The sequence below is a fragment of the Podarcis liolepis genome (genome assembly GCF_965112155.1).
Source record: "Podarcis liolepis genome assembly, chromosome: 18".
Taxonomy (NCBI): domain Eukaryota; kingdom Metazoa; phylum Chordata; class Lepidosauria; order Squamata; family Lacertidae; genus Podarcis; species Podarcis liolepis.
The window spans coordinates 2,377,910-2,403,619 of record NC_139572.1 but is presented as its reverse complement, the minus strand read 5'-3'; the positions used below and the strand labels follow the sequence as shown (position 1 = coordinate 2,403,619).

At 47.1% G+C, this 25,710-nt stretch overlaps 1 protein-coding gene across 4 annotated transcripts in view; it reads left to right on the top strand.

The window, feature by feature from the left end:
• Positions 1-25,710, top strand: part of ABCA7 (ATP binding cassette subfamily A member 7) — a 70,121-nt gene that overhangs the window by 197 nt on the left and 44,214 nt on the right. For 3 of the 4 annotated variants that reach the window (XM_083483546.1, XM_083483545.1, XM_083483543.1), the window contains exons 2-16: positions 7,214-7,356; positions 8,029-8,122; positions 9,027-9,168; positions 10,899-11,026; positions 12,375-12,496; positions 13,980-14,168; positions 15,287-15,376; positions 16,403-16,637; positions 17,332-17,471; positions 18,860-18,976; positions 20,393-20,572; positions 21,076-21,290; positions 22,168-22,353; positions 22,514-22,736; positions 24,875-25,096. In XM_083483546.1, coding sequence (XP_083339672.1) covers positions 7,288-7,356; positions 8,029-8,122; positions 9,027-9,168; positions 10,899-11,026; positions 12,375-12,496; positions 13,980-14,168; positions 15,287-15,376; positions 16,403-16,637; positions 17,332-17,471; positions 18,860-18,976; positions 20,393-20,572; positions 21,076-21,290; positions 22,168-22,353; positions 22,514-22,736; positions 24,875-25,096 — 2,352 coding nt within the window. In that variant the 5' untranslated portion in view covers positions 7,214-7,287. Of the gene's footprint in view, positions 1-3,655; positions 4,113-7,213; positions 7,357-8,028; positions 8,123-9,026; positions 9,169-10,898; positions 11,027-12,374; positions 12,497-13,979; positions 14,169-15,286; positions 15,377-16,402; positions 16,638-17,331; positions 17,472-18,859; positions 18,977-20,392; positions 20,573-21,075; positions 21,291-22,167; positions 22,354-22,513; positions 22,737-24,874; positions 25,097-25,710 lie in introns of those variants that run through there. The other variant, XM_083483544.1, reaches the window with a different exon arrangement.

The window sequence follows — 25,710 nt, the reverse complement described above, 5'->3', positions numbered from 1 at the left end:
AAACCCCCTTGAAGGGAGCTGGGTTTAGGGAAGGGGGGGGGGGCGGGGAACGGATGCCTTAGGAAACATTTTTCCTTCCTATTATTATTATTATTAATCTGAATTTTTATACCTGGGGTTCTCAGGGTAGAATAAAATCAAGTAAAATAAAATCAAGAGCAAGATATAAAACCTTTTAAGTCCCCCCCCCCTTCAAACACCTCAAAGGGACCCAACTTTCAGGTCACTCTTTTAAAATATAAATTACAGTATACACTGTATTTTTTCTCCTTCCCCTTCCCTGCCAATCAATATTATTATTATTTATTTGTTGAATTTATATATAACCCTATACCCAGAGGTCTCAGGGCGGTTCACAGAACGAAATCAAAATATAAAACCCCAAAATATATAAACAACAACAACCCTATAACCCCTCCACCCCATTTTAAGTCCCCCACCCTCCTAACACCTCAAAAGGACCCAACTTTCCGGTCACTTTTAAAATATAAATTATATGCTGTATTTTCTCTCCCTCCCCACCCCCTGTCTGATTTTGCTATTTATTTTGTGTTTTTGTTTCTGCAGCACTTTTTGTTTTTGTGATGTATTGATTTTGTGACTTCAGTACATCGTTTATTGCTTTCATTTGATGGATCGAGGGTCTCGTCAGATAGCAAAATTCGTGTCAAATTAGGGGTTGTTTTAGAAGCTGTACGCCGGATCCCTCGGCCAATAAAGCGAGATGAGTGCCGCAACCCCAGAGTCGGCCATGACTGGACCTAACGGTCAGGGGTCCCTTTACCTTATGTGGAAGCATACAGCTTCCGGGTCATGTGGCCAGCAGGACTCAGCCGCTTCTGGCGAACCAGAGCAGCGCATGGAAATGCCGTTTGCCTTCCCGCCGGAGTGGTACCTATTTATCTACTTGCGCTTTGACATGCTTTTGAACTGCTAGGCTGGCAGGAGCAGGGACTGAGCAACGGGAGCTCACCGCGTCATTGCGGGGATTCGAACCGCCGACCTTCTGATCAGCAAGCCCTAGGCTCTGTGGTTTAACCCACAGCGCCACCCGCGTCCCACTCCCTCGGCCAGTAAAGCGAGATGAGCGCCGCAACCCCAGAGTTGGTCACAACTGGACCTAATGGTCAGGGGTCCCTTTGCCTTTACCTGATGTGGAAGCGAGGCCTGGGAACGGCAGGAGAGCCTTTGGCTCTCAAGGTCTCTGAGCCTAAACAAAGTTCAGCTGTGCTGGCCTCCTGTCAATCAGGAGATATATTCTCACCATGCAGCCATTGGTAGATTGGTAATTAATCTAAAGAGATGATTGGTCCCTAGCCTGTTTTGCAGGTGGGTTTGCAAGGATAAAGGACTTGGGAGTCCCGATTCAAATTGCAGAAGGTCTTGCCCTGGTGCTTTTGACCAGTGAAAGGACTCTTGACTGCTCGCTGTGTTTTGAACTATTGTTGCTGTGAGTATAGTTTTAGCTAGTTACATTTTACAACGTTTTTATTTTCTGTTTGTAACCTTCTAAGAAACGTGCAACTTTGTGAGTGGCTTGTTGAATAAACTTGGAAAAGGACTTTTTGCCTTTTCTACTGTGATAGGAGTTTTGAGGTCTTAGATGTAGGTATGATGTTTCTGGGGGTGGTCTTGATCTAAAGGTAAAGGGACCCCCATTAGGTCCAGTCGTGGCCGACTCTGGGGTTGCGGCGCTCATCTCGCTTTACTGGCCGAGGGAGCCGGCGTACAGCTTCCAGGTCATGTGGCCAGCAGGACTAAGCCGCTTCTGGCGAACCAGAGCAGCGCACGGAAACGCCGTTTACCTTCCCGCCGGAGAGGTACCTATTTATCTACTTGCACTTGACGTGCTTTCGAACTGCTAGGTGGGCAGGAGCAGGGACCGAGCAATGGGAGCTCACCGCGACATTGCGGGGATTCGAACCGCCGACCTTCTGATCGGCAAGCCCTAGGCTCTGTGGTTCAGAATATTTTTTTTTTCTTGTTTTCCTCCTCCAAAAACTAGGTGCGTCTTGTGGTCTGGTGCGTCTTATAGAGCAAAAAAATACGGTATATTGGGAAGCTGTTCCTCTGGACACTTGTTTAACATAGATATGGCATTTCAGATACCCGGGTTTCAAAACAGTCCAGATCGTTAAGGTTTCATGGAATTCCTGGTCTTGGGCTGATGGTGGAATTATTGATGGCTTCCCGGCAAAAGTTTCTTAAGCCATGCATTAAGTGTGCATTAACCGTCTTTTAAAAACCATCTTCAAAGCTCCAAGTCCCAAGACGCCATAGCACATAGGATAGTAAAGGGCCGAGTCCAAAAAACCCCTCCCTTAAAAGTTCCCGGTTATAAATGTTGTTGTTATTACTACAGTGGTACCTTGGGTCTCAAACCTAATCCGTTCCGGAAGTCCGTTCCAAAACCAAGGCGCGCTGCTTTCCCGTAGAAAGTAATGTAAAACGGATTCATCCGTTCCAGACTTTTAAAAACAACCTCTAAAACAGCAATCGAATGTGGATTTTACTATCTAACCTGACCATCGATCCATAAACGAAAGCAATAATCAATGTACCGCAGACACGCCATCGATCCATCAGTAGCTGAACTGGGTTCTGCAGAGCCACAGAAACAAACTGAAAAAGAGTCGCAAAAACTCAAAATACCATATTTTTTGCTCTATAAGACTCACTTTTTCCCTCCTAAAAAGTAAGGGGAAATGTATGTGCGTCTTACGGAGCGAATGCAGGCTGCGCAGCTACCCCAGAAGCCAGAACAGCAAGAGGGATTGCGGCTTTCACTGCGCAGCGATCCCTCTTGCTGTTCTGGCTTCTGAGATTCAGAATATTTTTTTTCTTGTTTTCCTCCTCCAAAAACTAGGTGCGTCTTGTGGTCTGGTGCGTCTTATAGAGCGAAAAATACGGTAAATAGCAAAAACAGACAGGCCTCTGGGTAACACTCAAAATGGAGCACGTTCGGCTTCCGAAAAAAAGTTCACAAACCGGAACACTTACTTCTGGGTTTGCAGCGTTTGGGTTCCAAGTTGTTTGAGTACCGAGGCGTTTGAGAACCAAGGTGCCGCTGTATTATAAAGTCCAGTTTATAACTACATTATATACCAGGGATCAGCAAACTTTTTCAGCAGGGGGCCGGTCCAATGTCCCTCAGACCTTGTGGGGGGCCGGACTATATTTTTTTTGGGGGGGGGAATGAACGAATTCCTATGCCCCACAAATAACCCAGAGGTGCATTTTAAAGAAAAGGACACATTCTACTCATGTAAAAACACGCTGATTCCTGGACCGTCCGCGGGTCGGATTGAGAAGGCGACCGGGCTGGATTCGGTTGCCTACCTGTGTTATATACCTAAATTCTGCTAGGCTTTTCACTTGTTTGCCGTTTTTCAAATAAAGGGCGCATCTAGCCTTCCTTATGGGGCCTGTGGAACTCCTGGCCACTGACTGCCCGGCGAGTTGGAGCCATTGGGGACACCCGGCCCCGTCGGGCTCTGAATTCTCGAGAGCGAAACCTCCAGGCCCCGAGATGTGGGGCAGTTCCCTCTGCGAAATCTCCCCCCCCCCCCCCGGAGGAGATCAGCCTTTTGTAAGGAGATTAGCCCAGGGAAAAGGAATTCAACCTTTGCCTCCGGCTCTTTCCAAAACCCTTTATCCATGCGGGCAAGAGGGATCGCCCGATTAGGGTTGCGGGGGCACAAAAGGGGCACTGCTTCCTCGCTCCGTGGGCGAGAGGGTCTCTCCGTGCTCCTTGCTAGGAAGAGGGCTTTTAAAATTAAATCAAATTTCCAATTGAAAAGGGGGAGGTTGTCGTGCTTCTGTGAGATGCAGGTGGTTAACTGGTCCCCACTGGGGCCGGTGGACTGGGAGCCCAGTTGGTAGGCGTTGCCGGCAAGAGGCGGAACCGACTCGTTGTGGTTCGCCTCATCCTCCTTCTCGAATTCTGCAAGGTCGAAGGAGCTGGCAGAGAGAGAGAGAGAGAGAGAGAGACAGGCTGCTTGTAGGGAGGTGAGGTCTGTGGGACAGATTCGGTCAGTATAAATACCCCCCCTCGGGCTGAAAGTTCCAGAAACGGCAAGCACCGCCAAACATTTCCGTGCCAACTTAATAAGGTAAGCGCAGGGTTGTTTTTTTGCAGCAATGGGGAAAAGAGAGTGTCGCTCAGTGGGTAGAGCAATGGCTTTGCACGCAGGATGTCCCGGGTTGGGTCCCTGTGTATTCCTGCCTTGTGGGGGGCTTGGTCTTCTCTTCTCCTGAGGTGGCCAAAGTCTTGGAGCCTCAGCTTCAGGATCTGTCCTTCCAGTGAGCACTCAGGGCTGATTTCCTTCCGAATGGAGAGGTTTGATCTTCTTGCAGTCCATGGGACTCTCCAGAGTCTCCTCCAGCACCAGAATTCCATAGCATCAATTCTTCGGCGATCAGCCTTCTTGATGGTCCAGCTCTCGCTTCCATACATCACTACTGGGAAAACCATAGCTTGAACTATATGGACCTTTGTTGGCAAGGTGATGTCTCTGCTTTTTAAGATGCTGTCAAGGTTTATCATCGCTTTTCTCCCAAGAAGCAGGCGTCTCTTAATTTCGTGACTGCTGTCACCATCTGCCGTGATCATGGAGCCCAAGAAAGTAAAATCTCTCACTGCCTCCATTTCTTCCCCTTCTATTTGCCAGGAGGTGATGGGCCCAGTGGCCATGATCTTTGGTTTTTTGATGTTGAGCTTCAAACCATATTTTGCGCTCTCCTCTTTCACCCTCATTAAAAGGTTCTTTAATTCCTCCTCACTTTCTGCCATCAAGGTTGTGTCATCTGCATATCTGAGGCTGTTGATATTTCTTCCGGCAATCCGGTTTGGGATTCTAGGAAATGAATAAGCCGGCTGCCGAAACGAAGGCAAAAATCTCCGGAGGCAGAAATCTGAGCCCTCCGTCCGTTCCTAGGGACTAGAAACTTGGAGTCTGGTCAAATGAGATGCCTGGTGTTTGCAGCCGGGGTGTGTGTGCAAAGTTTGCTGGAGATGGTAAGGGCTAAATCCTCTTAACTTTGCCTGGCAGATCTGTTTCCCTGGCGACAGTGGTTTAATTGATATTTTGCCCGGGAGGATAATCACCTTGCAAGCTCGCCTGCTTCTTAAGGGGCCCGGATAAATTTCTCTCTGTGGAGCTGGGTGGTGGGACGGACGAAATGATTTGTGGCTCCCAAGGGTGCTTGTTGAAAAGGCCCCTGCACTCTGATTCTCCCCACCCTCGAGAGAGACACATAATTGGCGCACAATTGCCATGATGCCATAACCACCTCCGGCGTTGTGGGTGCACAGGTGTTTTTCGCCGTGATGGAACATCTCTTTGCAAGTTTTTGCCGTTCGTCGAGAGCCGACCCTTCGTTTTCCCCTCCCCGCTTTCTAAAATAAATTTATCTACCGTGGCGCCTTGGTTCTCAAACTTAATGCCTTCCGGAAATTCCGTTCCAAAACCAAAGCGTTCCAAAACCAAGGCACACTGCTTTCCCCATAGAGAGTCACGCAAAACGGATTAATCCGTTCCGGGGTTTTAAAAACAACCCCTAAAACAGCAACTTAACGTGGATTTTGCTATCTAACAAGACCATTGGTCCGTAAAATGAAATCAATAATCAATGTGCTGCGGTCGCACAATTGATCCGTCAGTAGCTGTACTGGGTTCCGCGCAGTCATGAGAACAAAACGGAAAAGAGCTGCAAAAACAGAAACGCAAAGAAAAAATAGCAAAAAAAAAAACAGACCTCAGGGTAACACTCAGATCAGAAGGCCTGCTAGCCTGCTCCCTAAAATATCACTGCTTTGCTCCTTTCTATATATAAAAAACAAAGATCATGGCCACTGGTCCCATCACCTCCTGGCAAACAGAAGGGGAAGAAATGGAGGCAGTGAGAGATTTTACTTTCTTGGGCTCCATGATCACTGCAGATGGTGACAGCAGCCACAAAATTAAAAGACGCCTGCTTCTTGGGAGAAAAGCAATGACAAACCCAGACAGCGTCTTAAAAAGCAGAGACATCACCTTGCCAACAAAGGTCCGTTGAGTTAAAGCTCTGGTTTTCCCAGTAGTGATGTATGGAAGTGAGAGCTGGACCATCAAGAAGGCTGATTGCCGAAGAATGGATGCTTTTGAATTCTGGTGCTGGAGGAGACTCTGGAGAGTCCCATGGACTGCAAGAAGATCCAACCTCTCCATTCGGAAGGAAATCAGCCCTGAGTGCTCACTGGAAGGACAGATCCTGAAGCTGAGGCTCCAAGACTTTGGCCACCTCATGAGAAGAGAAGACTCCCTGGAAAAGACCCTGATGTTGGGAAAGATGGAGGGTGCAAGGAGAAGGGGACGACAGAGGACGAGATGGTGGGACAGTGTTCTCGAAGCTACCAGCATGAGTTTGACCAAACTGTGGAAGGCAGTGGAAGACAGGAGGGCCTGGCGTGCTCTGGTCCAGGGGGTCACGAAGAGGCGGACACGACTAAACAATAACAATAATATATAGGGTGCCTACATTCTGCTCTTTATAATTATTAGTAGTTTGCATCATATACTTACACCTCTTATTATTTCACGTTATAGCAAGTTTCTAGAGACCAGATGATGAGTCTTTGCAAACTGTGTTTCTAAAGGGACATTTGTCATTGCCAAATGCGTTTGCGTTATTCAGTTTGTTATGGATAAAAAAATCATTTTAAGTTAGAGCTTAATAATTATTTCACTGTTAATATGCTTCTTAATTGTATTTCACTATTAATATACTTCTTCTTAATTGTATTTCACTATTAATATACTTCTTCTTAAATGTATTTCACTATTAATATACTTAATTGTATTTCACTATTAATATACTTCTTCTTAATTGCATTTCACTGTTGATATACTTCTTGATTGTATTTCAGCTCAACAAAGACTTTGATAAAATGCAAGTGCCAATGGCTTTAGATGCCTATTAGGCCCATCAATGACCATATAGCGTAAATTCAACACAAAACAACAACGACAATTTGTTGTTGGCAAAGGACAGCTGGACATAGAAAGGGCCCCATTATCTTCAGTGGCCGAGGGCCGCATAAAACCTAAATCCGGCCCTGGTTGGGGGAATTGCTTCGCGGAATTGTAGAATCAGAAAGGACCGCAAAGGTCGGCTATAATTTTTAATATTTATTGTCGTTGTTCGTTAATGGCACGCTGATTTCTTTTTCAAGGTCTCCTGCGTTAAGATCGCCCCAATGCGCCGCCTGCGATAGAGTATGTTTGGGGACCACAGACCTCCTGGCGCATGATGGGGTTTGGCATCCAACTGGCGCTGTTACTCTGGAAGAATTTCACCTACCGGCGCAGGCAGACGGTGAGTCGTAGCGCCACGGCTAGAGGAATTTATTAAGAGCACGCCATTGAGAGCGTGCTCACTTATGGCTTATGTGTGTGGTACGGAAGCTGTACTACCCGGGACAGGATGGGGTTGTGCAGGGTTGTTAAGGCAGCAGAGAGCATTGTTGGCTGCCCACTCTCCACCTTAGAGCAGATTTATGCCACAAGGTGCCATAGGAAGGCACTGGACATAGTAAAAGATCCATCGCTTCCTGGTCACTGTCTCTTCGAGCTCTTGCCGTCGGGACGGAGATACAGGATGATGAAGACAAGAACGAGCCGTCTTAAGAACAGCTTCTTCTCCAGAGCGATCTCGGCCCTGAATGGGAAGCCTGGACTTCGAAAGTCATCTAATCTCCCTTGCTGTATTATACTGTATTGTTTAATTAGTGTTTTTATGGAGCAGTCAAGTAATTTCGTTGTCCCCAAAGGGGGCAATGACAATAAAGATATTATTATTATTCTTATTAATTTGGGTTGCCTGCGTTTTCGGGCGCTTTGAGTTCTGCTTTCATATTTTGCTGTTGAAAAGGCCGTGGCACGAAAGGAAAAAGGACTGCGGGGGGATGAGGAAAAATATGGACGCGATTGTTTATATATTTTTTTGGCAAATAGAAGATCCTGATTCCCGCCCTTTTTGTCTCCCCAGTTGCAACTGGTCATCGAGGTCCTCTGGCCCCTGTTCTTGTTTTTCATCCTCATCTCCGTGAGACAATCCCACCCGCCGTTCGAGCAACATGAATGTAAGTGTGAAAGGAACACCCCCTGCTGGATGAAACACTTCTAGCCCTTTGCAGCCGGAGGTCTTTCCTTATGGAAAACCTTGGTGAAAGTAGAAGGGAGCCTTTTTGCATTCCGAACGAGCCGGGGATGGCGAGAGTCGTGGTTCCGTGATAAGACATAGAAAACAGAAATCGGACACAGTTACAGATAGGTAGCCGTGTTGGTCTGCCATAGTCAAAATAAAGAAATTCCTTCCAGTAGCACCTTAAAGACCAACTAAGTTAGTTCTTGGTATGAGCTTTCGTGTGCATGCACACTTCTTCAGATACACTGAAACAGAAGTTGCCAGATCCTTCTATATAGTGAGAAGGTGGGGAGGGATATTACTCAGAAGGGTGGTGGGAATGGGAGATTGGCAGATAGCTGAGATGAGCCTGTTGACGACTCTTAACGACTGCAATAGGTCTTACAGGAAAAGGCAAGGGGTGAAAAGGTGAAAAATGGCTTAGTCATGTATAAGAATCCAATGTCTTTGTTCAGACCAGGTCTCTCCATGGTTTTAAGTTTGGTAATGAAATCGGACACCTCTTCTAGACTGTTGCTTCGGTTTTTTTAAGAAAAATTAAAACCTGTTAATTAACAGTTGCAGGCAAAAAATAGTATACTGAAGTATGGTGTTAGCTTCTCATTGGTTCATCTAAGATGCCCTAAGCCTAGAACGCAGGGTGTCCCCCCCAAAAATTATCCCCAGTAAGGAGTCTCTATAGTATATTGTATTTCAAAATGGGGTTTCAGGGTTTTTAGGGGTTTTTGAATGTATTATGTAGTTTTGTGTAGTTTTTCAATTTCATTGTTCTGCAGGGGACAATGACAATAAATATATCTATCTATCTATCCGCTTGGTTTTTGGGTCTTTCCACACAGGTCATTTTCCCAACAAGGCTCTGCCGTCCGCTGGGACTTTGCCCTGGCTACAGGGCATCGTCTGCAACATCAACAACCCATGCTTCCGAAATCTGACGGCCGGTGAGACTCCCGGCTTGGTGGATAACTTCAACCGATCCATGTGAGTTTGTGACGGGGCGGATTTAAAAATTGATTACTTTTTAAACGAAAAATGGAAAAAAAAAATCAGATTTTTAAATATTTAAATCAGATTTTTAAATATTTAAATAGGATTTTTCCCCCCCATTTAAGTAGGATTTCCCCCCCCCCCCGTTTCAATCGGATTTTTAAAATAAAATGCTTTAGGAGGAAAAATCTTCCTAAAGGTTTTCTATTTAAGTTACATTTATAGTCCAAAAGCTATTCATAAGGAAATAAAGGTTTGTTTTAAGTTTTTAATGTGTTCCAAAACTCAGTCTAAGTTGTTTTTTTTCCATTGTTTAACCACATCAGTTAACAAACATGGATACATATACCGCAATGCTATTGTTTTAGTTAAATCAATTGTTTAAATTGTTACGAAAGAAACATTTGTTTTTCTCCTTCCGACAAAGCGCGGCGGAAAAGTTGTCCCGATATAAAGAGCCAATTTATTAAACCTCACGGTAATTCCATAATTATCTGTGCATTTTGAATAGGGTAATCAAATCAGTAATTTTGGATAAAAATGTAAAAAAATGCTCTGGAAATTTATTATTCCAAAAAGGAATCCTTCGTCTGGTTGTAAATATTAAGGTGATACCAGCGAGAATGAGTATTTCTGTAAAAAGAAAAAAAAAATTAAAATCAAGTCTTACGTACTAGTGATTTAAATCAAAACCACCCTGGTTTATGGTGCCCGTAAGAGTTGTAAGGTTGGGAAAAGGGCCCTCCAGAGGTTCTCTAGTCTAACCCTCTGCAATTTTCAGCATGTGTTTTTCATCTCTGTTTTACATGCATTATCATGTAACAGATTGAAGTTGAATCCTGACAAGACAGAAGGACTGTTTTGGGGGGGCAGGGGGGCAGGTGTGGGGGACTCCCTGGTCCTGAATGGGGTCACTGTGCCCCCAAAGGACCAGGAGCGCAGCCTGGGAGTCATTCTGGACTCACAGCTGTCCATGGAGGTGCAGGTCAATTCTGTGTCCAGGGCATCTCCATCTGGGATGCAGGATGAGACCCTCCCTGCCCGCGGACTGTCTCGCCAGAGTGGTGCATGCTCTGGTTATCTCCCGCTTGGACTACTGCAACGCGCTCTACGTGGGGCTGCCTTGGAAGGTGACCTGGAAACTGCAATTAATCCAGAATGCGGCAGCTAGACTGGTGACTGGGGGCGGCCGCCGAGACCATATAACACCGGTCCTGAAAGACCTACATTGGCTCCCAGGACGTTTCCGAGCACAATTCAAAGGGTTGGTGCTGACCTTGAAAGCTCTAAATAGTCCATTATATCTGAAGGAGTGTTTCCACCCCCATCGTCCAGCCCGGACACCTGGGTCCATCTCCCGAGGGCCTTCTGGCGGTTCCCTCCCTGCGAGAAGCAAGGTTACAGGGAACCAGACGGAGGGCCTTCTCAGTGGTGGCGCCCTCCCTGTGGAACACCCTCCCACCAGATGTCAAGGAAATAAACAACTACCTGACTTTTAGAAGACATCTGAAGGCAGCCCTGTTTAGGGAAGCTTTTAATGTTTAATAGACTATTGTATTTTAATATTATGTTGGAAGCCGTCCAGAGTGGCTGGAGAAACCCAGCCAGATGGGCGGGGTATAAAGAATAATTTTTTATTATATTATATCAAACGAAAAGAAGGAAACCTTCACCGGAATAAAAATAAAGCCTGCTTCCTTCTTCTCCCTCACCTCCCCAAACAGTATTTCTCGCCTATTTGCTGATGTCCAGAAAGTCGTCCATCGGATGAACAACCCACAAGCGCAAAGCGGTTTTTCCAGGCTCCTGTCCGCCTTGCGTCAGATAAGCGGAAACGTTAGCTCACAAACGGGTAAGGGCTTGTGAGAGCTTGCGATGATTTTGGATGGATACATACCGTATTTTTCGCTCTATAAGACGCACCAGACCACAAGGCGCACCTAGTTTTTGGAGGAGGAAAACAAGAAATAAAAATATTCTGAATCTCAGATGCCAGAACAGCAAGAGGGATCGCTGCGCAGTGAAAGCAGCAATCCCTCTTGCTGTTCTGGCTTCTGGGATAGCTGCGCAGCCTGCATTCGCTCCATAAGACGCACACACATTTCCCCTTACTTTTTAGGAGGGGAAAAGTGAGTCTTATAGAGCAAAAAATACAGTGGATAGTGTGATGGCCTGGGACTCGGACTCGGAACCAGAGGAGTCTCAGTCTGCACCGGATCCTTTGCCTCAGACATTATCTGAACCATCCTGAAGAGTCCCAGTCTGCACAGGTTCGCCTGCAACAAGCCCCGGCTGGGCCGAGTCAGGGGCCTGATCCTGCCCTGGCTCCAGATGTGGGGATGACCTTGTTGCCTCCAGCTGGGCCATCGCTTACAGCTGCTCCACTACCGGTTGGGTCAGGGGAAACTGAGGCAGCCCCTGGGTCTAGTCACCCACCGACGTCTCCTGAGCTGCAGAGACTCAGGTCTGAGAGAAGGAGAGACCTGAGTACTCGCAGGATGAGTGCTTGCCTTCGGGCGAGACAGGGAGGTGAGTCTCCAGGGGATCAGGACCGGCCGTTACCCCGACAAAGTTAAAAAGCTGTCGGACCTCGCCCCAGGTTGCGGGAGCAACATTGTTGTATGCTAGATCTTACCTGAGATCCTGTACCTGTCCTTGCCTGGTTTCCTGCCTTGGCCCTGTCGGACTGATTCCGTATTCTGGACCAGACCTGGACCGCGTTTCATGGGTTACCCCCGGACCCAGCACAGATAGATAGATGATAGATAGATAGATGGATGGATCATCTATCGATCAGTTTTTAAAAGCAAGGCAGTCGTCGTTCCCCAACCAGGTTGCAATATGGGGAAACCGCGACGGCATATGAGGCGAGAGGGATGGGCAGGGCAGAGGAAAAAGGCAAGCACTGATTCTTAAGGGGTGATTTGGGAGCGCTTTCCAGGATGCGAAAAAAGGCTCCCGTTTAAAGTTTAAAAAGCAAGATTTGTCCCTGCCTGCACGACACGCGAGGTGAAAGGGACCAGGAGGGCAGAGGAAAAACGCAAGTTCTTCAATAGTACGACCGGGTCCGGGTTCAAGATTTCCCCCTTGCAGCTATTTACACGTGTCTTCCTGGTTTCAGCTGCTTCCTATTTCGGTTTTGTCAGCGTTCAGGCACCCTGTTTTTCTGGAAGTAATCCGAACTCGCTCCCCTTTACCAGATTTGCAGGTGAGGGCCTACCTGAAAGAAAACGAGACCTTTTCCCGTTTCCTCCGGACCGACGCCTCCCTGCCACCCGCCGCCGTGGAGGAACTGCTTGGGTCCCGACTTGACCCACGGGTGGTAAGTAAAAAAGAGAGAGAGAAAAATGAGCCCGCCTCCTTTTTGAGGACTAGTGCCTTGATGCGTTTAATCTGGGCTTGAAAGTGGGGAGAGTCTCAGGTTCCAGCTATAGGGGAATGGCTGTGGAAATGTCTCGGAAATGGGCAAATTAAATCGAGGAACTGGTATGGCTTATAACAAATAATTTGTGTTTCTGTTTTTAAAATTACTGGGGTACAGATTTTGGAAGCGTTAGGCCTGAAAGTCATGTATTTACGCAAAGGCGTGAGTTGTGCGCATGCCTTGAAGCTGGAACAAATAACATTATTATTATTATTATTTATTTAAAAGAAGAGCAGCCTCCTTCAAGAGGACTATAAACTTGAGGCCGACAAAACATTGGGATGCTGATTTTGGAACCGTTGCGGGAGTTATTGGGTGGTTGTTTTTATTTTTCTTTAATTATGTATTCTGTGGTTTTATATTTTGATTTTATTCTGTGAACCGCGCTGAGACCTCCGGGTATAGAGCAATATGTAAATCTCTTTTTTAAGAAAAAGAAAGTCATTTATTTACGTAAGGTGCGATTATACCCATGCCTTGAAGCTTAAACAAGCACCAATATTGCCATTTCTTTTTTTAAAAGAAGAGAATAGCAGGCTCCTTTAGGAGGACTAGAAACTTGAGGCCGACAAAACACTGGGATGCAGAATTTGGGAATGTTAGACCTCCGGGTATTGGGCGATATATAAATTCAATAAGTAAAGTAATAATAGTAATAGTGATGATGATGATCTCCGGGTATTGGGCGACATATAAATTCAATAAATAAAGTAATAATAGGAAGTTGCATAACAGTGAAAGTTAAATTGCGTTTTACAAGTAACGTGTGCTTATATTTTTTGTTTCCTTTTAGTATTGTAATGTGTTTTCTTGTGTGTGTTTTTATGCAATTTGTGTGTATACTTTGAAGCTTAAACAAACACCAATATTATTATTATGATGATTATTATTTTAAGAAAAGAAGAGCAAAAATAATATTTTTTATTAATTTTTAGCATACGGTTTTTTTTAAGACATACCACACAAATTATTATGCATATGTCCTTGTTTGGACTTCCTTCAGCATCTCTGATAGCCTTCCGTCTTGATTATTTCTCCTGCAATTCTTAACTTAATATTGCCTTTACCTTTTCTAACAAATCGTTTCTCCCTTTCCATTTTTACAATATTTCTTAAATTACTCCTCACAGAACTTCTTGTAGTCCTACAAACGTGATCTGATCATCGCAAATACTTTTCAGATACTCGGTAAATTTAGTCCAGTCTTCGGTAAACCTCTGGTCGCGCCGGTCTCAGATCCTTCCTGTTAGCTTGTCTAATTCTGCGTAGTCCGTCAATTTCATCCTCCATTCTTCTAATGTCGGTAATTCTTTTTGCTTCCACTTTTGGGCCAAGAAGTCGCTTGTTCTCACGGTGCCGATTCCTCTCTCTCCTCTTCCAGTTCTCCCTCGCCGGGACGCCTTTGACGCAGATCGTTTGCAACGCTTCCGTCCTCTCCCAATTTTTGGTTTCCGAAGACGCGGAGGCGGCCGAGGGGCTTCGGCAAAACCTTTGCGCTTTGCCGGACGGCACCCTCCGAGCCCTGGAACGCCGCTTCCTGTCCCAAGTGGACTGGGCCAAAATTCTCACGGTAGGTGTGGAGCGGTATACAATTGTATAGTGGTATACAAATGAACTGGAAAAGACCCTGATGTTGGGAAAGATGGAGGGCACAAGGAGAAGGGGACGACAGAGAATGAGATGGTTGGATGGTGTTCTTGAAGCTACCAGCATGAGTTTGACCAAACTGCGGGAGGCAGTGGAGGACAGAAATGCCTGGCGTGCTCTGGTCCAGGGGGTCACAAAGAGGCGGACACGACTAAACGACTAAACAACAACAACATACAAATGAAAAATAATAATACAGTGGTCCCTTGGTTCTCAAACTTAATCCGTTCCGGAAATTCTGTTCCGAAACCAAAGCGTTCCAAAACCGACGCGTTCTTTCTCATAGAACGTAATGCAAAACGGGTTAATCCGTTCCAGGCTTTTAAAAGCAACCTCTAAAACAGCACTTTAACATGAATTTTGCTACCTAACGAAACCATTGATCAATGAAATGAAAGCAATCATCCATGTACTGTGCTATAAAATAAATAAGACAGTATTGGAGATGATAAAAATTAAAATTAATATTATTATTTTGTTACTTGCACTGATGATAGTTCATGGTTTGGATGGGGGGCTTTTATCCATTTCCGCCGTCACACAACCAGTCAATCAGTAGCTGAACCGGGTTCCGCAGAGTCACAAAAACAAATGAAAAAGCCTCAAAAACAAAAATGCAAAATAAATGGCAAAAACAAAAGCGCCAATCTTAATCCCTTCCGGAAGTCCGTTTGACTTAAATGTTCAGAAACCAAGGCACGGCTTCTGATTGGCGCAGGCGCCACGGAAACAATAGCCGACAGCCGCGTTGGACGTTCGGCTTCCGAAAAACGTTTGAAAACCGGAACACTTCTGGGTTTTCGGCATTTGGGAACCAAGGCGTTTGAGAACCAAGGTAGCACTGTAATGATTTTGGTTACCGTTAGGAGGAATCTGTGTGGCGGGGCAGAGAGGGGGAGCGAGAGAGATTTGACGGAGCTCACTTTAAAATGTGGATCTACCACGTCTGCCCTTTCGGAAACTTCCAAAACGACGGGAGATAGTTGCGAGCGAAGGCCGCCTGCCCCCAAACAAGGAATAAACCTGTCTTCTTCCCAACAGGAGCGCATGAGTGCTGCGTCGGCCGAGGTTGCAAACACAGTGGATTCCCTCCGTACCCTTCTTCAGGGGACCTCATCTTTAGCCGAGGAGGTAATTCGTGGCATGGAGATGAGCTTGTCTCTTTATATATACAGTGGTACCTCTGGTTAAGAACTTAATTCGTTCCGGAGGTCCGTTCTTAACCTGAAACTGTTCTTCACCTGAAGCACCACTTTAGCTAATGGCGCCTCCGGCTGTTGCCGCATGATTTCTGTTCTCATCCTGAAGCAAAGTTCTTAACCTGAAGCACTGTTTCTGGGTTAGCGGAGTCTGTAAACTGAAGCTGTAGCCTTCTTAGACTTTAGCGATGGTAGGGTGAGCGTTGCTCCCAGAACAGGGAGGAAGGAGTCAAATGACACCGAGGTTGATTCAGAGAAAGTGTTTATTCTGCTCTCCGGATAGCAGAAGGCACTTGCATGGTCAGTTCACAGCAAGTCCAAAGAAATGAGAAATTTTATGCAGTATATATATCCTCCAGACACCCTCTCCCCCCTTCCAACCACGTCAGCTTATACACGTAAGTTGACATTCATGACCATAAACAGATATTCCTGTTCCGGTACTCTTGACCATAAAAGAGTACCTGTTCCTATACTCTTATCTTGGGGCAGGAGGTCACCAACTCTGAGAACACTCCCGGCACCATTCCCGGGTCTCTTGTCAGACCTGACAAGGTCTGTGCGTCTTTTGTGGTCAGGAAGCAAAATAAGACCCAGACGCGCCATTACTGCTCCACTTGGAACTGGCAAGGCCATCCATTGCCGTCACGGACTGATAAAGGAGAGGGCTTTGAGCACTTGTTTATACAGCTGTCTTTCTGTTTATACATTGACTCAAAAGCTCAAGTTAATGCATTTTAGAAATGTTCCCTTGGAGGAGGAAAAATGTGGATTTTGGGTCCCGTTTCAGACTGACTGCACAGAAACCCATTCCTTCCCCCTTCAAAGCGTCTGTAACCCGAGGTACCACTGTATATATATATATATATATATATATATATATATATATATATATATAATTTATTTTTCCATTATACATTCACATCGTTATTACCCACTCCACCTCCCTGCGACCCAGATCTCCGCCGCGACCAGCTTTGTGGAGTTCCGCGAGGCTCTCCGCGTTCTCTCCGGCCAGGACCCGGCGTCTTCCGCCCGACAAACCTTCGAAGTCTTCTCCCGCCTGGTCTGCGGCCACCCCGAAGGGGGAGGCCTCAAGGTGCCCTCCTTGAACTGGTACGAGGACCACGATGTCAAGTCCTTCCTCGGCCGCAACGAATCGGAGCAAAAGATCACTTTGGACAACGGCACAAGTGAGTGTGTGTGTGTGTGAGAGAGACACACTTGTCTTTTCATTTGGTTTTTAATGCACAGCGAGAATTGTGGTGGGGAAGCGGATCTCCGCAAAATTGCCAAGTTGAAAGGGACCCCCAAAGTCATATAGTCTGACCCCCGCAATGAAGAAGTCTCGGCTGAAGGGAATGCAAAGAGAATGAAGGTTCCTTTTATCCAATGTGGTCTTGTAGTAAGGTCAAAGCTCACTGGGAGATGATCGATAATGAATTGGAACGGATGTTCAAAATAACCTTTGTAAACAAAGTTTTTCTTTGGGGAATTAAAGGGACAGAACTACCTAAATTGTACAGAAATTGATACAGTGGTACCTCGGGTTAAGTACTTAATTTGTTCCGGAGGTCCATTCTTAACCTGAAACTGTTCTTAACCTGAAGCACCACTTAACCTGAAGCACCTCCTGCTGCTGCCGCGCCGTCGGAGCACGATTTCTGTTCTCATCCTGAAGCAAAGTTCTCAACCTGAAGCACTATTTCTGGGTTAGCGGAGTCTGTAACCTGAAGCGTATGTAACCCGAGGTACCGCTGTATGTGTATGCTACTACAGCAGCAAGAATGTTACTCGCCTGAAAATGGAAAGAAGCTTATGGCAAATTCAATGTATTTTTCAAAACGCTTCTTTAAAAAACGCGATTACAGATTACTTTTTCCGCAGGCCCCTACTGCAAAGATTTGATCCGGACTTTGGAGAGCAACCCGTTCTCTCGCATCTTGTGGAGGGGGATCAAGCCCCTTTTCGTCGGAAAGATCTTGTACGCCCCTCCAACGCCAGCCACGCAGAAGGTCATGGCAGAGGTAGGATAATACTCAACTCTTATCTCTCTCTCAAATTGGAACCAGTGAAGGTGGTGAAGGTCCTGTGTGAGTGTCTGGAGGCGGGTGGATGGTGGCTAACAGATTGAGGTTGAATCCTGACATGACAGGAGTACTGTTTTTGGGGGACGGGGCGAACAGGTGGGGGGGACTCCCTGGTCCTGAATGGGGTCACTGTGCCCCCGAAGAACCAGGTGCGCAGCCTGGGGGTCATTCTGGACTCACAGCTGTCCATGGAGGCGCAGGTCAGTTCTGTGCCCAGGGCAGCTCCATCTGGTACGCAGGATGAGACCCTCCCTGCCCACAGACTGTCAGGCCAGAGTGGTGCATGCTCTGGTTATCTCCCGCTTGGACTACTGCCATGCGCTCTCCGTGGGTATACCTTGGAAGGTGACCCGGAAACTGCAGCTAATCCAGAATGCGGCAGCCAGACTGGGGACTGGGATTGGCCACCAAGACCATATAACACCGGTCCTGAAAGACCTACATTGGCTCCCAGGACGTTTCCGAGCACAATTCAAAGTGTTGGTGCTGACCTTGAAAGCCCTAAATGGCCCAGTAGACCTGAAGGAGCGTCTCCCCCTCCATCGTTCTGCCCAGACACTGGGGTCCATCTCCGAGGGCCTTCTGGCGGTTCCCTCACTGTAAGAAGCTAAGCTACAGGGAACCAGGCAGAGGGCCTTCTCGGTGGTGGTGCCCGCCCTTCAGATGTCAAAGAGAAAAATAACTACCAAACTTTTAGAAGACGTCTGAAGGCAGCCCTGTTTACCCCTGTGACCCCAAAGCTACATTCCCACCCATACATTAAAAGCAGTATGACGTCACTTATTGAGTTATTTGGGGGGGGGAGCTCCAAAAGTTGCTGAGCTTTCAACGGGGCCCCCATGCGTTCACCATTGGGGTACAAGACGCCCCCCTATTTTTGACTTTCAACCAAAAAAAAGTCCAATCGGAGGCACCATAATCTGATTATAAAAATAAAAATAAAAAGACTAATTATAAAAAATTATATAAAATATAATAAAAAGTATAAAATACAAAAAAAATTATAAAAAAATAAAATAAAAAGACTTCTTTTGAAAAGTTGATAATCAACACCTATCAGAGGCACCAATAAGCCGCTCCCCAGTCTTCCCAGTTTACAGGAGAACCCAGCTATGGAAATCAAGGGCTTTTGGGGGGGAAATCTGGGCACCTAGGGAGGCTGCAGTAGGCAGACTATCAGAGAGAAAAATCTCCAGAATTCAGGGGGAAACATGCATTATAAACCTCGCAGTCTCTCAGTCTAGCTTACCTCGTAGGGCTGTTGTGAAAATAACATTGGGGGGGGGGGTGTTAGCTGTTCTAATTCAAGGGAAACTACTTTCCAGGTGAACCGGACTTTCCAGAACTTGGCCGTCTTGCGAGAAGTGAGGGGGGCGTGGGACGATTTGGGACCTCAACTCTACACGTTCATGAACTCGAGTCCGGAAGTGAGAGCTGTCCAGGTTTGTCTCTTGAACTTTCAAGTGGGGAGGGGTATGTGCTGGGAGGAGGTATGAGGAGGGGTATGTGCTGGGAGGAGGTATTTATCAATTAAAACATTTACAGTGGTACCTCGGAGTTCCCTACCAGGACAGACTTTGCTCGTGCGCTCAAGACGTCGATTCCATAAAACATATTTTGCTGCACTGTGCGAAATACGAGCAAGCCAGGGCAGAAGTGATATTACCCTTGATGGTACTTTTCCCGGGAAAATCAGAGGCTCACTATGTCAGGTTCCTATTGGAAGAACGGGCAAACGCTAGAACATTAGCAGTGGCGTAGTTTTTATCGGTGGTTGCAAGAACCAATGATCCCTATATTGTACAAAATGCTTGTTTAACCTGGAGGTAGGCTGTCTGAATTGTGTATTGCTTGGTAACGATTTGTTGCGTCTCTGGACCGTAATAAAGATTGATTGATGATAATTCGTTCTGGAGGTCCGTTCTTAACCTGAAACTGTTCTTAACCTGAGGTACCACTTTAGCTAATGGGGCCTCCTGCTGCCGCCACCACATGCTTTCTGTTTGGCGCAGGAAGCACATGCTGAATTTCCAGTGGCAGTCAGTTCCACATGCCTGGGCTGATGACACTAAAAAGGCTCTGTTTCCTCATTGCCGTCGAATGAGCCTTGCCAGCTTTGGTTATGACCAGCTATACTCCCTGCCGGTCAGCTGGGATATAAGGCTTTGGGCAAGAAACAGGATTTATCCGTTCTAAATGGGATTTTGACGGATCGGCTCGAGCTTTCGCTTACAGCTCTGCGATTCTGTGTCTGGAGAGGCATTGTCTCGAGCTCAAACCTGCCCCCGGGAAATCCCCCTCGCCATCTCTCCCCACGATCGGTAAAAAGGTAAAGGACCCCTGGACGGTTAAGTCCAGTCAAAGGCGACTCTGGGGTTGCGGCGCTCATCTCGCTTTCAGCCGAAGGAGCCGGTGTTTGTCTGCAGACAGCTTCCCGGGTCGTGTGGCCAGCAGGACTAAACCGCTTCTGGCGCATGACGGAAACCAGAGCGCACGGAAACGGCGTTTACCTTCCCGCCAGAGCGGTACCTATTTATCTACTTGCACTGGTGTGCTTTCGAACTGCTAGGTTGGCAGGAGCAGGGACCGAGCAACGGGAACTCACCCTGTCATTGCGGGGATTCGAACCGCCGACCTTCTGATTGGCAAGTCCTAGGCTCTGTGGTTTAGACCACAGCGCCACCCATGTCCCTTTCCCTCACAATGGGGGGCTTTGTTTAGGGAAGCTTTTAATGTTTAATAGATTATTGTGTTTTAATATTTTGTTGGAAGCCGCCCAGAGTGGCTGGGGAAACCCAGCCAGGTGGGTGGGGTATAAATAATAAATTATTATTATTATTTATTATTATCCCTTGCAGAACCTGCTGGAAACCCCTGGCATGGCACAGTTTCTGGAACAGCAGCTGGAAGGAACGTTTTGGAACTTATCGGCCTTGAGAGAGTTCCTGTCGCCGGAGACGGCCGGCAGCACCTACACTTGGCGCCAGGCCTATGGCGAAGTGGACACCGCGATCGGCACCTTGTCCCAGTTTATCGAGGTGCGTTGCCCCTCGCAGGAGCGAGAGAGGCTGCCTGCCCACCGAACTCAGCACTGCCCGCCCGGACTGGTAGCAACTCTAGACGGTTTTGGGCAGGGGGTTCTTACCCGGAGGGATTGGGCCCGGGATTAACTACCGTATTTTTCGCTCTCTACGACGCACCAGACCACGAGACGCACCTAGTTTTTGGAGGAGGAAAACAAGAAAAAAAATATTCTGAATCTCAGAAGCCAGAACAGCAAGAGGGATCGCTGCGCAGCGAAAGCAGCAATCCCTCTTGCTGTTCTGGCTTCTGGGATAGCTGCGCAGCCTGCATTCGCTCCATAAGACGCACACACATTTCCCCTTACTTTTTAGGAGGGGAAAAGTGAGTCTTATAGAGCAAAAAATACGGTAAATACAAACCTGAAGGTGTCAGGAATCGAACCTGCAACCTTCTGCCTAAGGTGCAACTGCCCTCCTCTTTGATCCACCCCATGACGACGGGAACGTTTCTCTCCTAGTGCATTTCCCTGAACAAAATCGAGGCGGTGGACTCGGAGGACCAGCTGGTTCTGCGGGCCATGAGGCTACTGGAGGACCACCAGTTCTGGGCCGGGGTGGTGTTCCTGCCGCCGGACAACCAGAGCGATTTCGGCGCTGTCCTCCCTCCCCATGTTCGCTTCAAAATCCGAATGGACATCGATGACGTCACCCGCACCAACAAGATCAAGGACAGGTGAGCTGCCGCCGTCCCGCCCGGTTTGAGAAAGATTCGTAGAAAGGGACCCAAGGGTCATCTAGTCCAACCCCCCCTTCTGGGCGTAAATATCGCGCGTGCGCTTTCCTTCCTCTTGTTTAGAAGGGAACAGAGGATCCCGCCCCTTAGGGTTGCAGCCTGAAAAGGCACGGCATGAAAGGAAAGCGGATTGCGGAGGGAGGAGGAAAGAGAAACCTCAGACGAGTGTGCATTTGAAGTGCGTGGTGTCATAAGCTGTGGGTTAATGAAAGAATCCATGATTCTGGGGTTTAGATAGTGAAACAGCTAATAAAATGGAGTAAACAAACATCGGGAAATGGTAAGTCAAGAACAGGGTTGCCACATTTCATAAAGTGAAAATCCGGACACAAAAGTTCTTGAGCTTTTCTTGGCAAAGTTATTGAACTTTCTTTTCCTTTTTTTGGCCAAATTTGAGCTCATTTTTTCCTCTTTTTTGCAAAATCCCTCCCCCCCCCAATAAATTGTTGAGCTATTAAGGAAATTCACACACAAAAATCAGCGCTTCCAACATGGGTTGCCAAATGTTTTCCCAGACATTTTTACCAATTTCGGGAAATTCCGCCCGGATGCTATTTCCGACCGACTAAGCCCTAGTCAATAAGAAAGTTAAGGGTTTGGGGTTTGTTTAATTGTATAACGTTCTGGAATATTTTTGGGTATTTAATAGAAACGATTGTGTTTATTTTGGGGGAAGAGAATCTTTTGAAGAGCAGCTAAGAAATGGAATAAAAGGTTCTCCTGATCACAGAACAAAAATAATAATAATGGATTGTGCACTCAGGATTGCTCAAAGGGACTCTCAACCCCTTTTCCTCCTCCTGCGAACGTTGACCAGGTTTTGGGACCCGGGGCCGGCGGCTGACCCCTTTGACGACCTGCGGTATGTCTGGGGCGGCTTTGCCTACGTGCAAGACCTCGTGGAGCAAGCCGTGGTTCGGGTCCAAGGCGGGGAGCCGTCTCCGCAGGGTCGCGTGGGGATCTACATTCAACAGATGCCTTATCCCTGCTACGTCGACGACATGTAAGTTGTTGTTGTTTAGTCCCAGTGAGTTCCTGGGACCCCCACTACAAAAACATTCATTCATTCAGCCTTTAGATAATAAGATCATTGAATGGCTTAGGACTGCTTCTGTCGCTCCATCGATTGACGTGGATTCCCCTCCCAACCTGCTTTTTGCCAGATTCCTGCGCGTCCTCAACCGCTCCCTGCCGCTGTTCATGACGTTGGCGTGGATCTACTCAGTCGCGATGATCATCAAGGGGGTGGTCCACGAGAAGGAAGCCCGTTTGAAGGAGACGATGAAGATCATGGGGCTCAGCAGCGGTACCCTGTGGTTTAGCTGGTTCCTGAGCAGTTTCATCCCTTTCCTGGCCAGCGCCGCTTTGCTGGTCCTCATCCTCAAGGTGAGCGTCTTCCTGTGGGAATGTTACAGATAGGTAGCAGTGTTGGTCTGCCACAGTCAAAATAAAAAAATTCCTTCCAGTAGCACCTTAAAGACCAACTAAGTTAGTTCTTGGTATGGATTCTTATCCCATTATACATGACTAAGCCATTTTTCACCTTCTCACCCCTTGCCTTTTCCTGGAAGACCTATTACAGTCGTTAAGAGTCGTCAACAGGCTCATCTCAGCTATCTGCCCATCTCCCATTCCCACCACCCTTCTGAGTAATACCCCTCCCCACCTTCTCACTATATAGAAGGATCTGGCAACTTCTGTTTCAGTGTGTCTGAAGAAGTGTGCATGCACACGAAAGCTCATACCAAGAACTAACTTAGTTGGTCTTTAAGGTGCTACTGGAAGGAATTTTTTTATTTTTCCTGTGGGAATGTTCAGGGACGCAGGAGAGGATATATTGTCTGATTATATCCTTATCCAACTTGTGTTAACAAGTCCCCCAATTTCAGCAGAGTAAAACATTCCCCTTTATTTTTAGTTTGCAACGGCAGCATTTGCTCAGGCTCGCTAAAGCCTCTATAATAACTATTCTGGTTATTTCCCCTTATTCCCTCATAAAATAGAAGAGACAAGACAGTCTTTTACAAAAGTATAAAAAGAGTTTACTCACATTCTGTTCACAGTCAGATCCCAGAAGGCAGACTTAAGCTTAATGAAGTAACGTACATTTGGAATCTATCTTATAAGAAGACAGTCCCTTTGTCCTCTCTCGGCTGGGAGCCAAGAGGGCATCTTTCACTCAGTAGATGTTGCTTGGAAGAAGATGAAGAGGAGGAAGAAGAGAGAGATGGCTGCCCTGCCCTGTGCTTTTATCATTACCTGCACAGGTGAGGCCACGCCCACCTCTGGTCACATGTAGAGGAAGTCTGTCCCAGCCTAAAAGGAAACAGAAAGTTTACCTGCTGGCTGGACAAACATTCCTCCCCATGTGTAAACATGTACACTCTAGGAATGTTGTACTTGACTGCTGTTGTGTTTCACATCCCACACTTCCCCGCCACCCACCCCGGCTCTTTGCCACTCATCCGACAGGGCATGCGCAGAGTGCACCATTCGGGCTGCAACTTTTCGACTTCAAACAACAACAACGTTACGGTCAGAATTTGCAACAAGTGTTTTCCATAGTGTTTCCTCCTATTTCCCCTAACATAATGCTGCAATGTATGGTTGCATAAGTTTTGATTAAACTAAAGCAAAAGGTCTGGAGAACGGTCATTTAAACGTTCCCTAGTTCATCTTTGCTTTCTTAATCTTGCAAAAAAAAACCCACAACCCTCCCCTGCAATCTTTCCCTTTAACTGACTAAACTTTGTTCTTCATAACACCTGTATTGAAGCTGCTAGGGACGCGGGTGGCGCTGTGGGTTAAACCACAGAGCCTAGGACTTGCCGATCGGAAGGTCGGCGGTTCGAATCCCTGCGACGGGGTGAGCTCCCGTTGCTCGGTCCCTGCTCCTGCCAACCTAGCAGTTCGAAAGCATACCAGTGCAAGTAGATAAATAGGTACCGCTCTGGCGGGAAGGTAAACGGCGTTTCCGTGCACTGCTCTGGTTCGCCAGAAGCGGCTTAGTCCTGCTGGCCACATGACCCGGAAGCTGTACGCCGGCTCCCTCGGCCAGTAAAGCGAGATGAGCGCCACAACCCCAGAGTCGGCCACGACTGGACCTAATGGTCAGGGGTACCTTCACCTTTATTGAAGCTGCTGCAAGGAACTGTACTAAAAGCTCGTAGTCTTTTTCAATTAATAAAAATTGTGCTCTAATGGAAAAAAACACAACAACAGCACAACAACGACGAAAAGCGATTTCCTGTATCGTAAAGTGAGGAGCTTTTGCTACTGACACGACTGCGGGGCGATTTCCGGGCGCCGGGTGGGCGGCTGAGGTTTCCCATCGAGCCAGCTGAATCGCTGCAGTCCTCCTCGTTGTTAAATGGATTGTTTTATTTCAAAGAGTTGAGAGGGGCACCCAGGGCTCATCCAGCCCAACCCCGCTGCCATTTAGGAATCCCCGCTAAATCATCTGCATTCGAGCAAATGTTAGCCATTTTTGACAGGTTTTCCTTTCTGCTTTCTCTTTCTTCCAGGTGGGGGACATCCTTCCCTACAGCGACCCCGCCGTAGTCTTCCTCTTCCTGGCCACTTTCGCCGTGGCGACCATTTCCCAGTGTTTTCTCATCAGCACCCTGTTCTCCAGAGCCAACCTGGCCTCGGCTTGCGGCGGGATCATCTACTTTTCGTTTTACCTTCCCTACGTCCTCTGCGTGGCTTGGCGAGAGCGGATCACCTTCCCATTGCGGATCTTTGTGGTGAGAGGATCTCTTCCCCATCTGTTCCACCCTCTCCAAAAAACCCTCACTTTCCTTCGTTCCAAAACCACCCCTGTTGTTGTTTAGTCATTTAGTCGTGTCCGCCTTTTCATGACCCCCTGGACCAGAGCACGCCAGGCCCTCCTGTCTTCCAGTGCCTCCCGCAGTTTGGTCAAACTCATGCTGGTAGCTTCGAGAACACTGTCCCACCATCTCGCCCTCTGTCGTCCCTTCTCCTTGTGCCCCCCATCTTTCCCAACATCAGGGTCTTTCCCAGGGAGTCTTCTCTTCTCACGAGGTGGCCAAAGTATTGGAGCCTCAGCTTCAGGATCTGTCCTTCCAGTGAGCACTCAGGGCTGATTTCCTTCAGAATGGAGAGGTTTGTTCTTCTTGCAGTCCATGGGACTCTCAAGAGTCTCCTCCAGCACCAGAATTCAAAAGCATCCATTCTTCGGCAATCAGCCTTCTTGATGGTCCAGCTCTCACTTCCATACATCACTACTGGGAAAACCATAGCTTGAACTATACGGACCTTTGTTGGCAAGGTGATGTCTCTGCTTTTTAAGATGCCCTCTTGTTGTTTAAATGATGAGGCATCTCTCTATTTTTTAAAA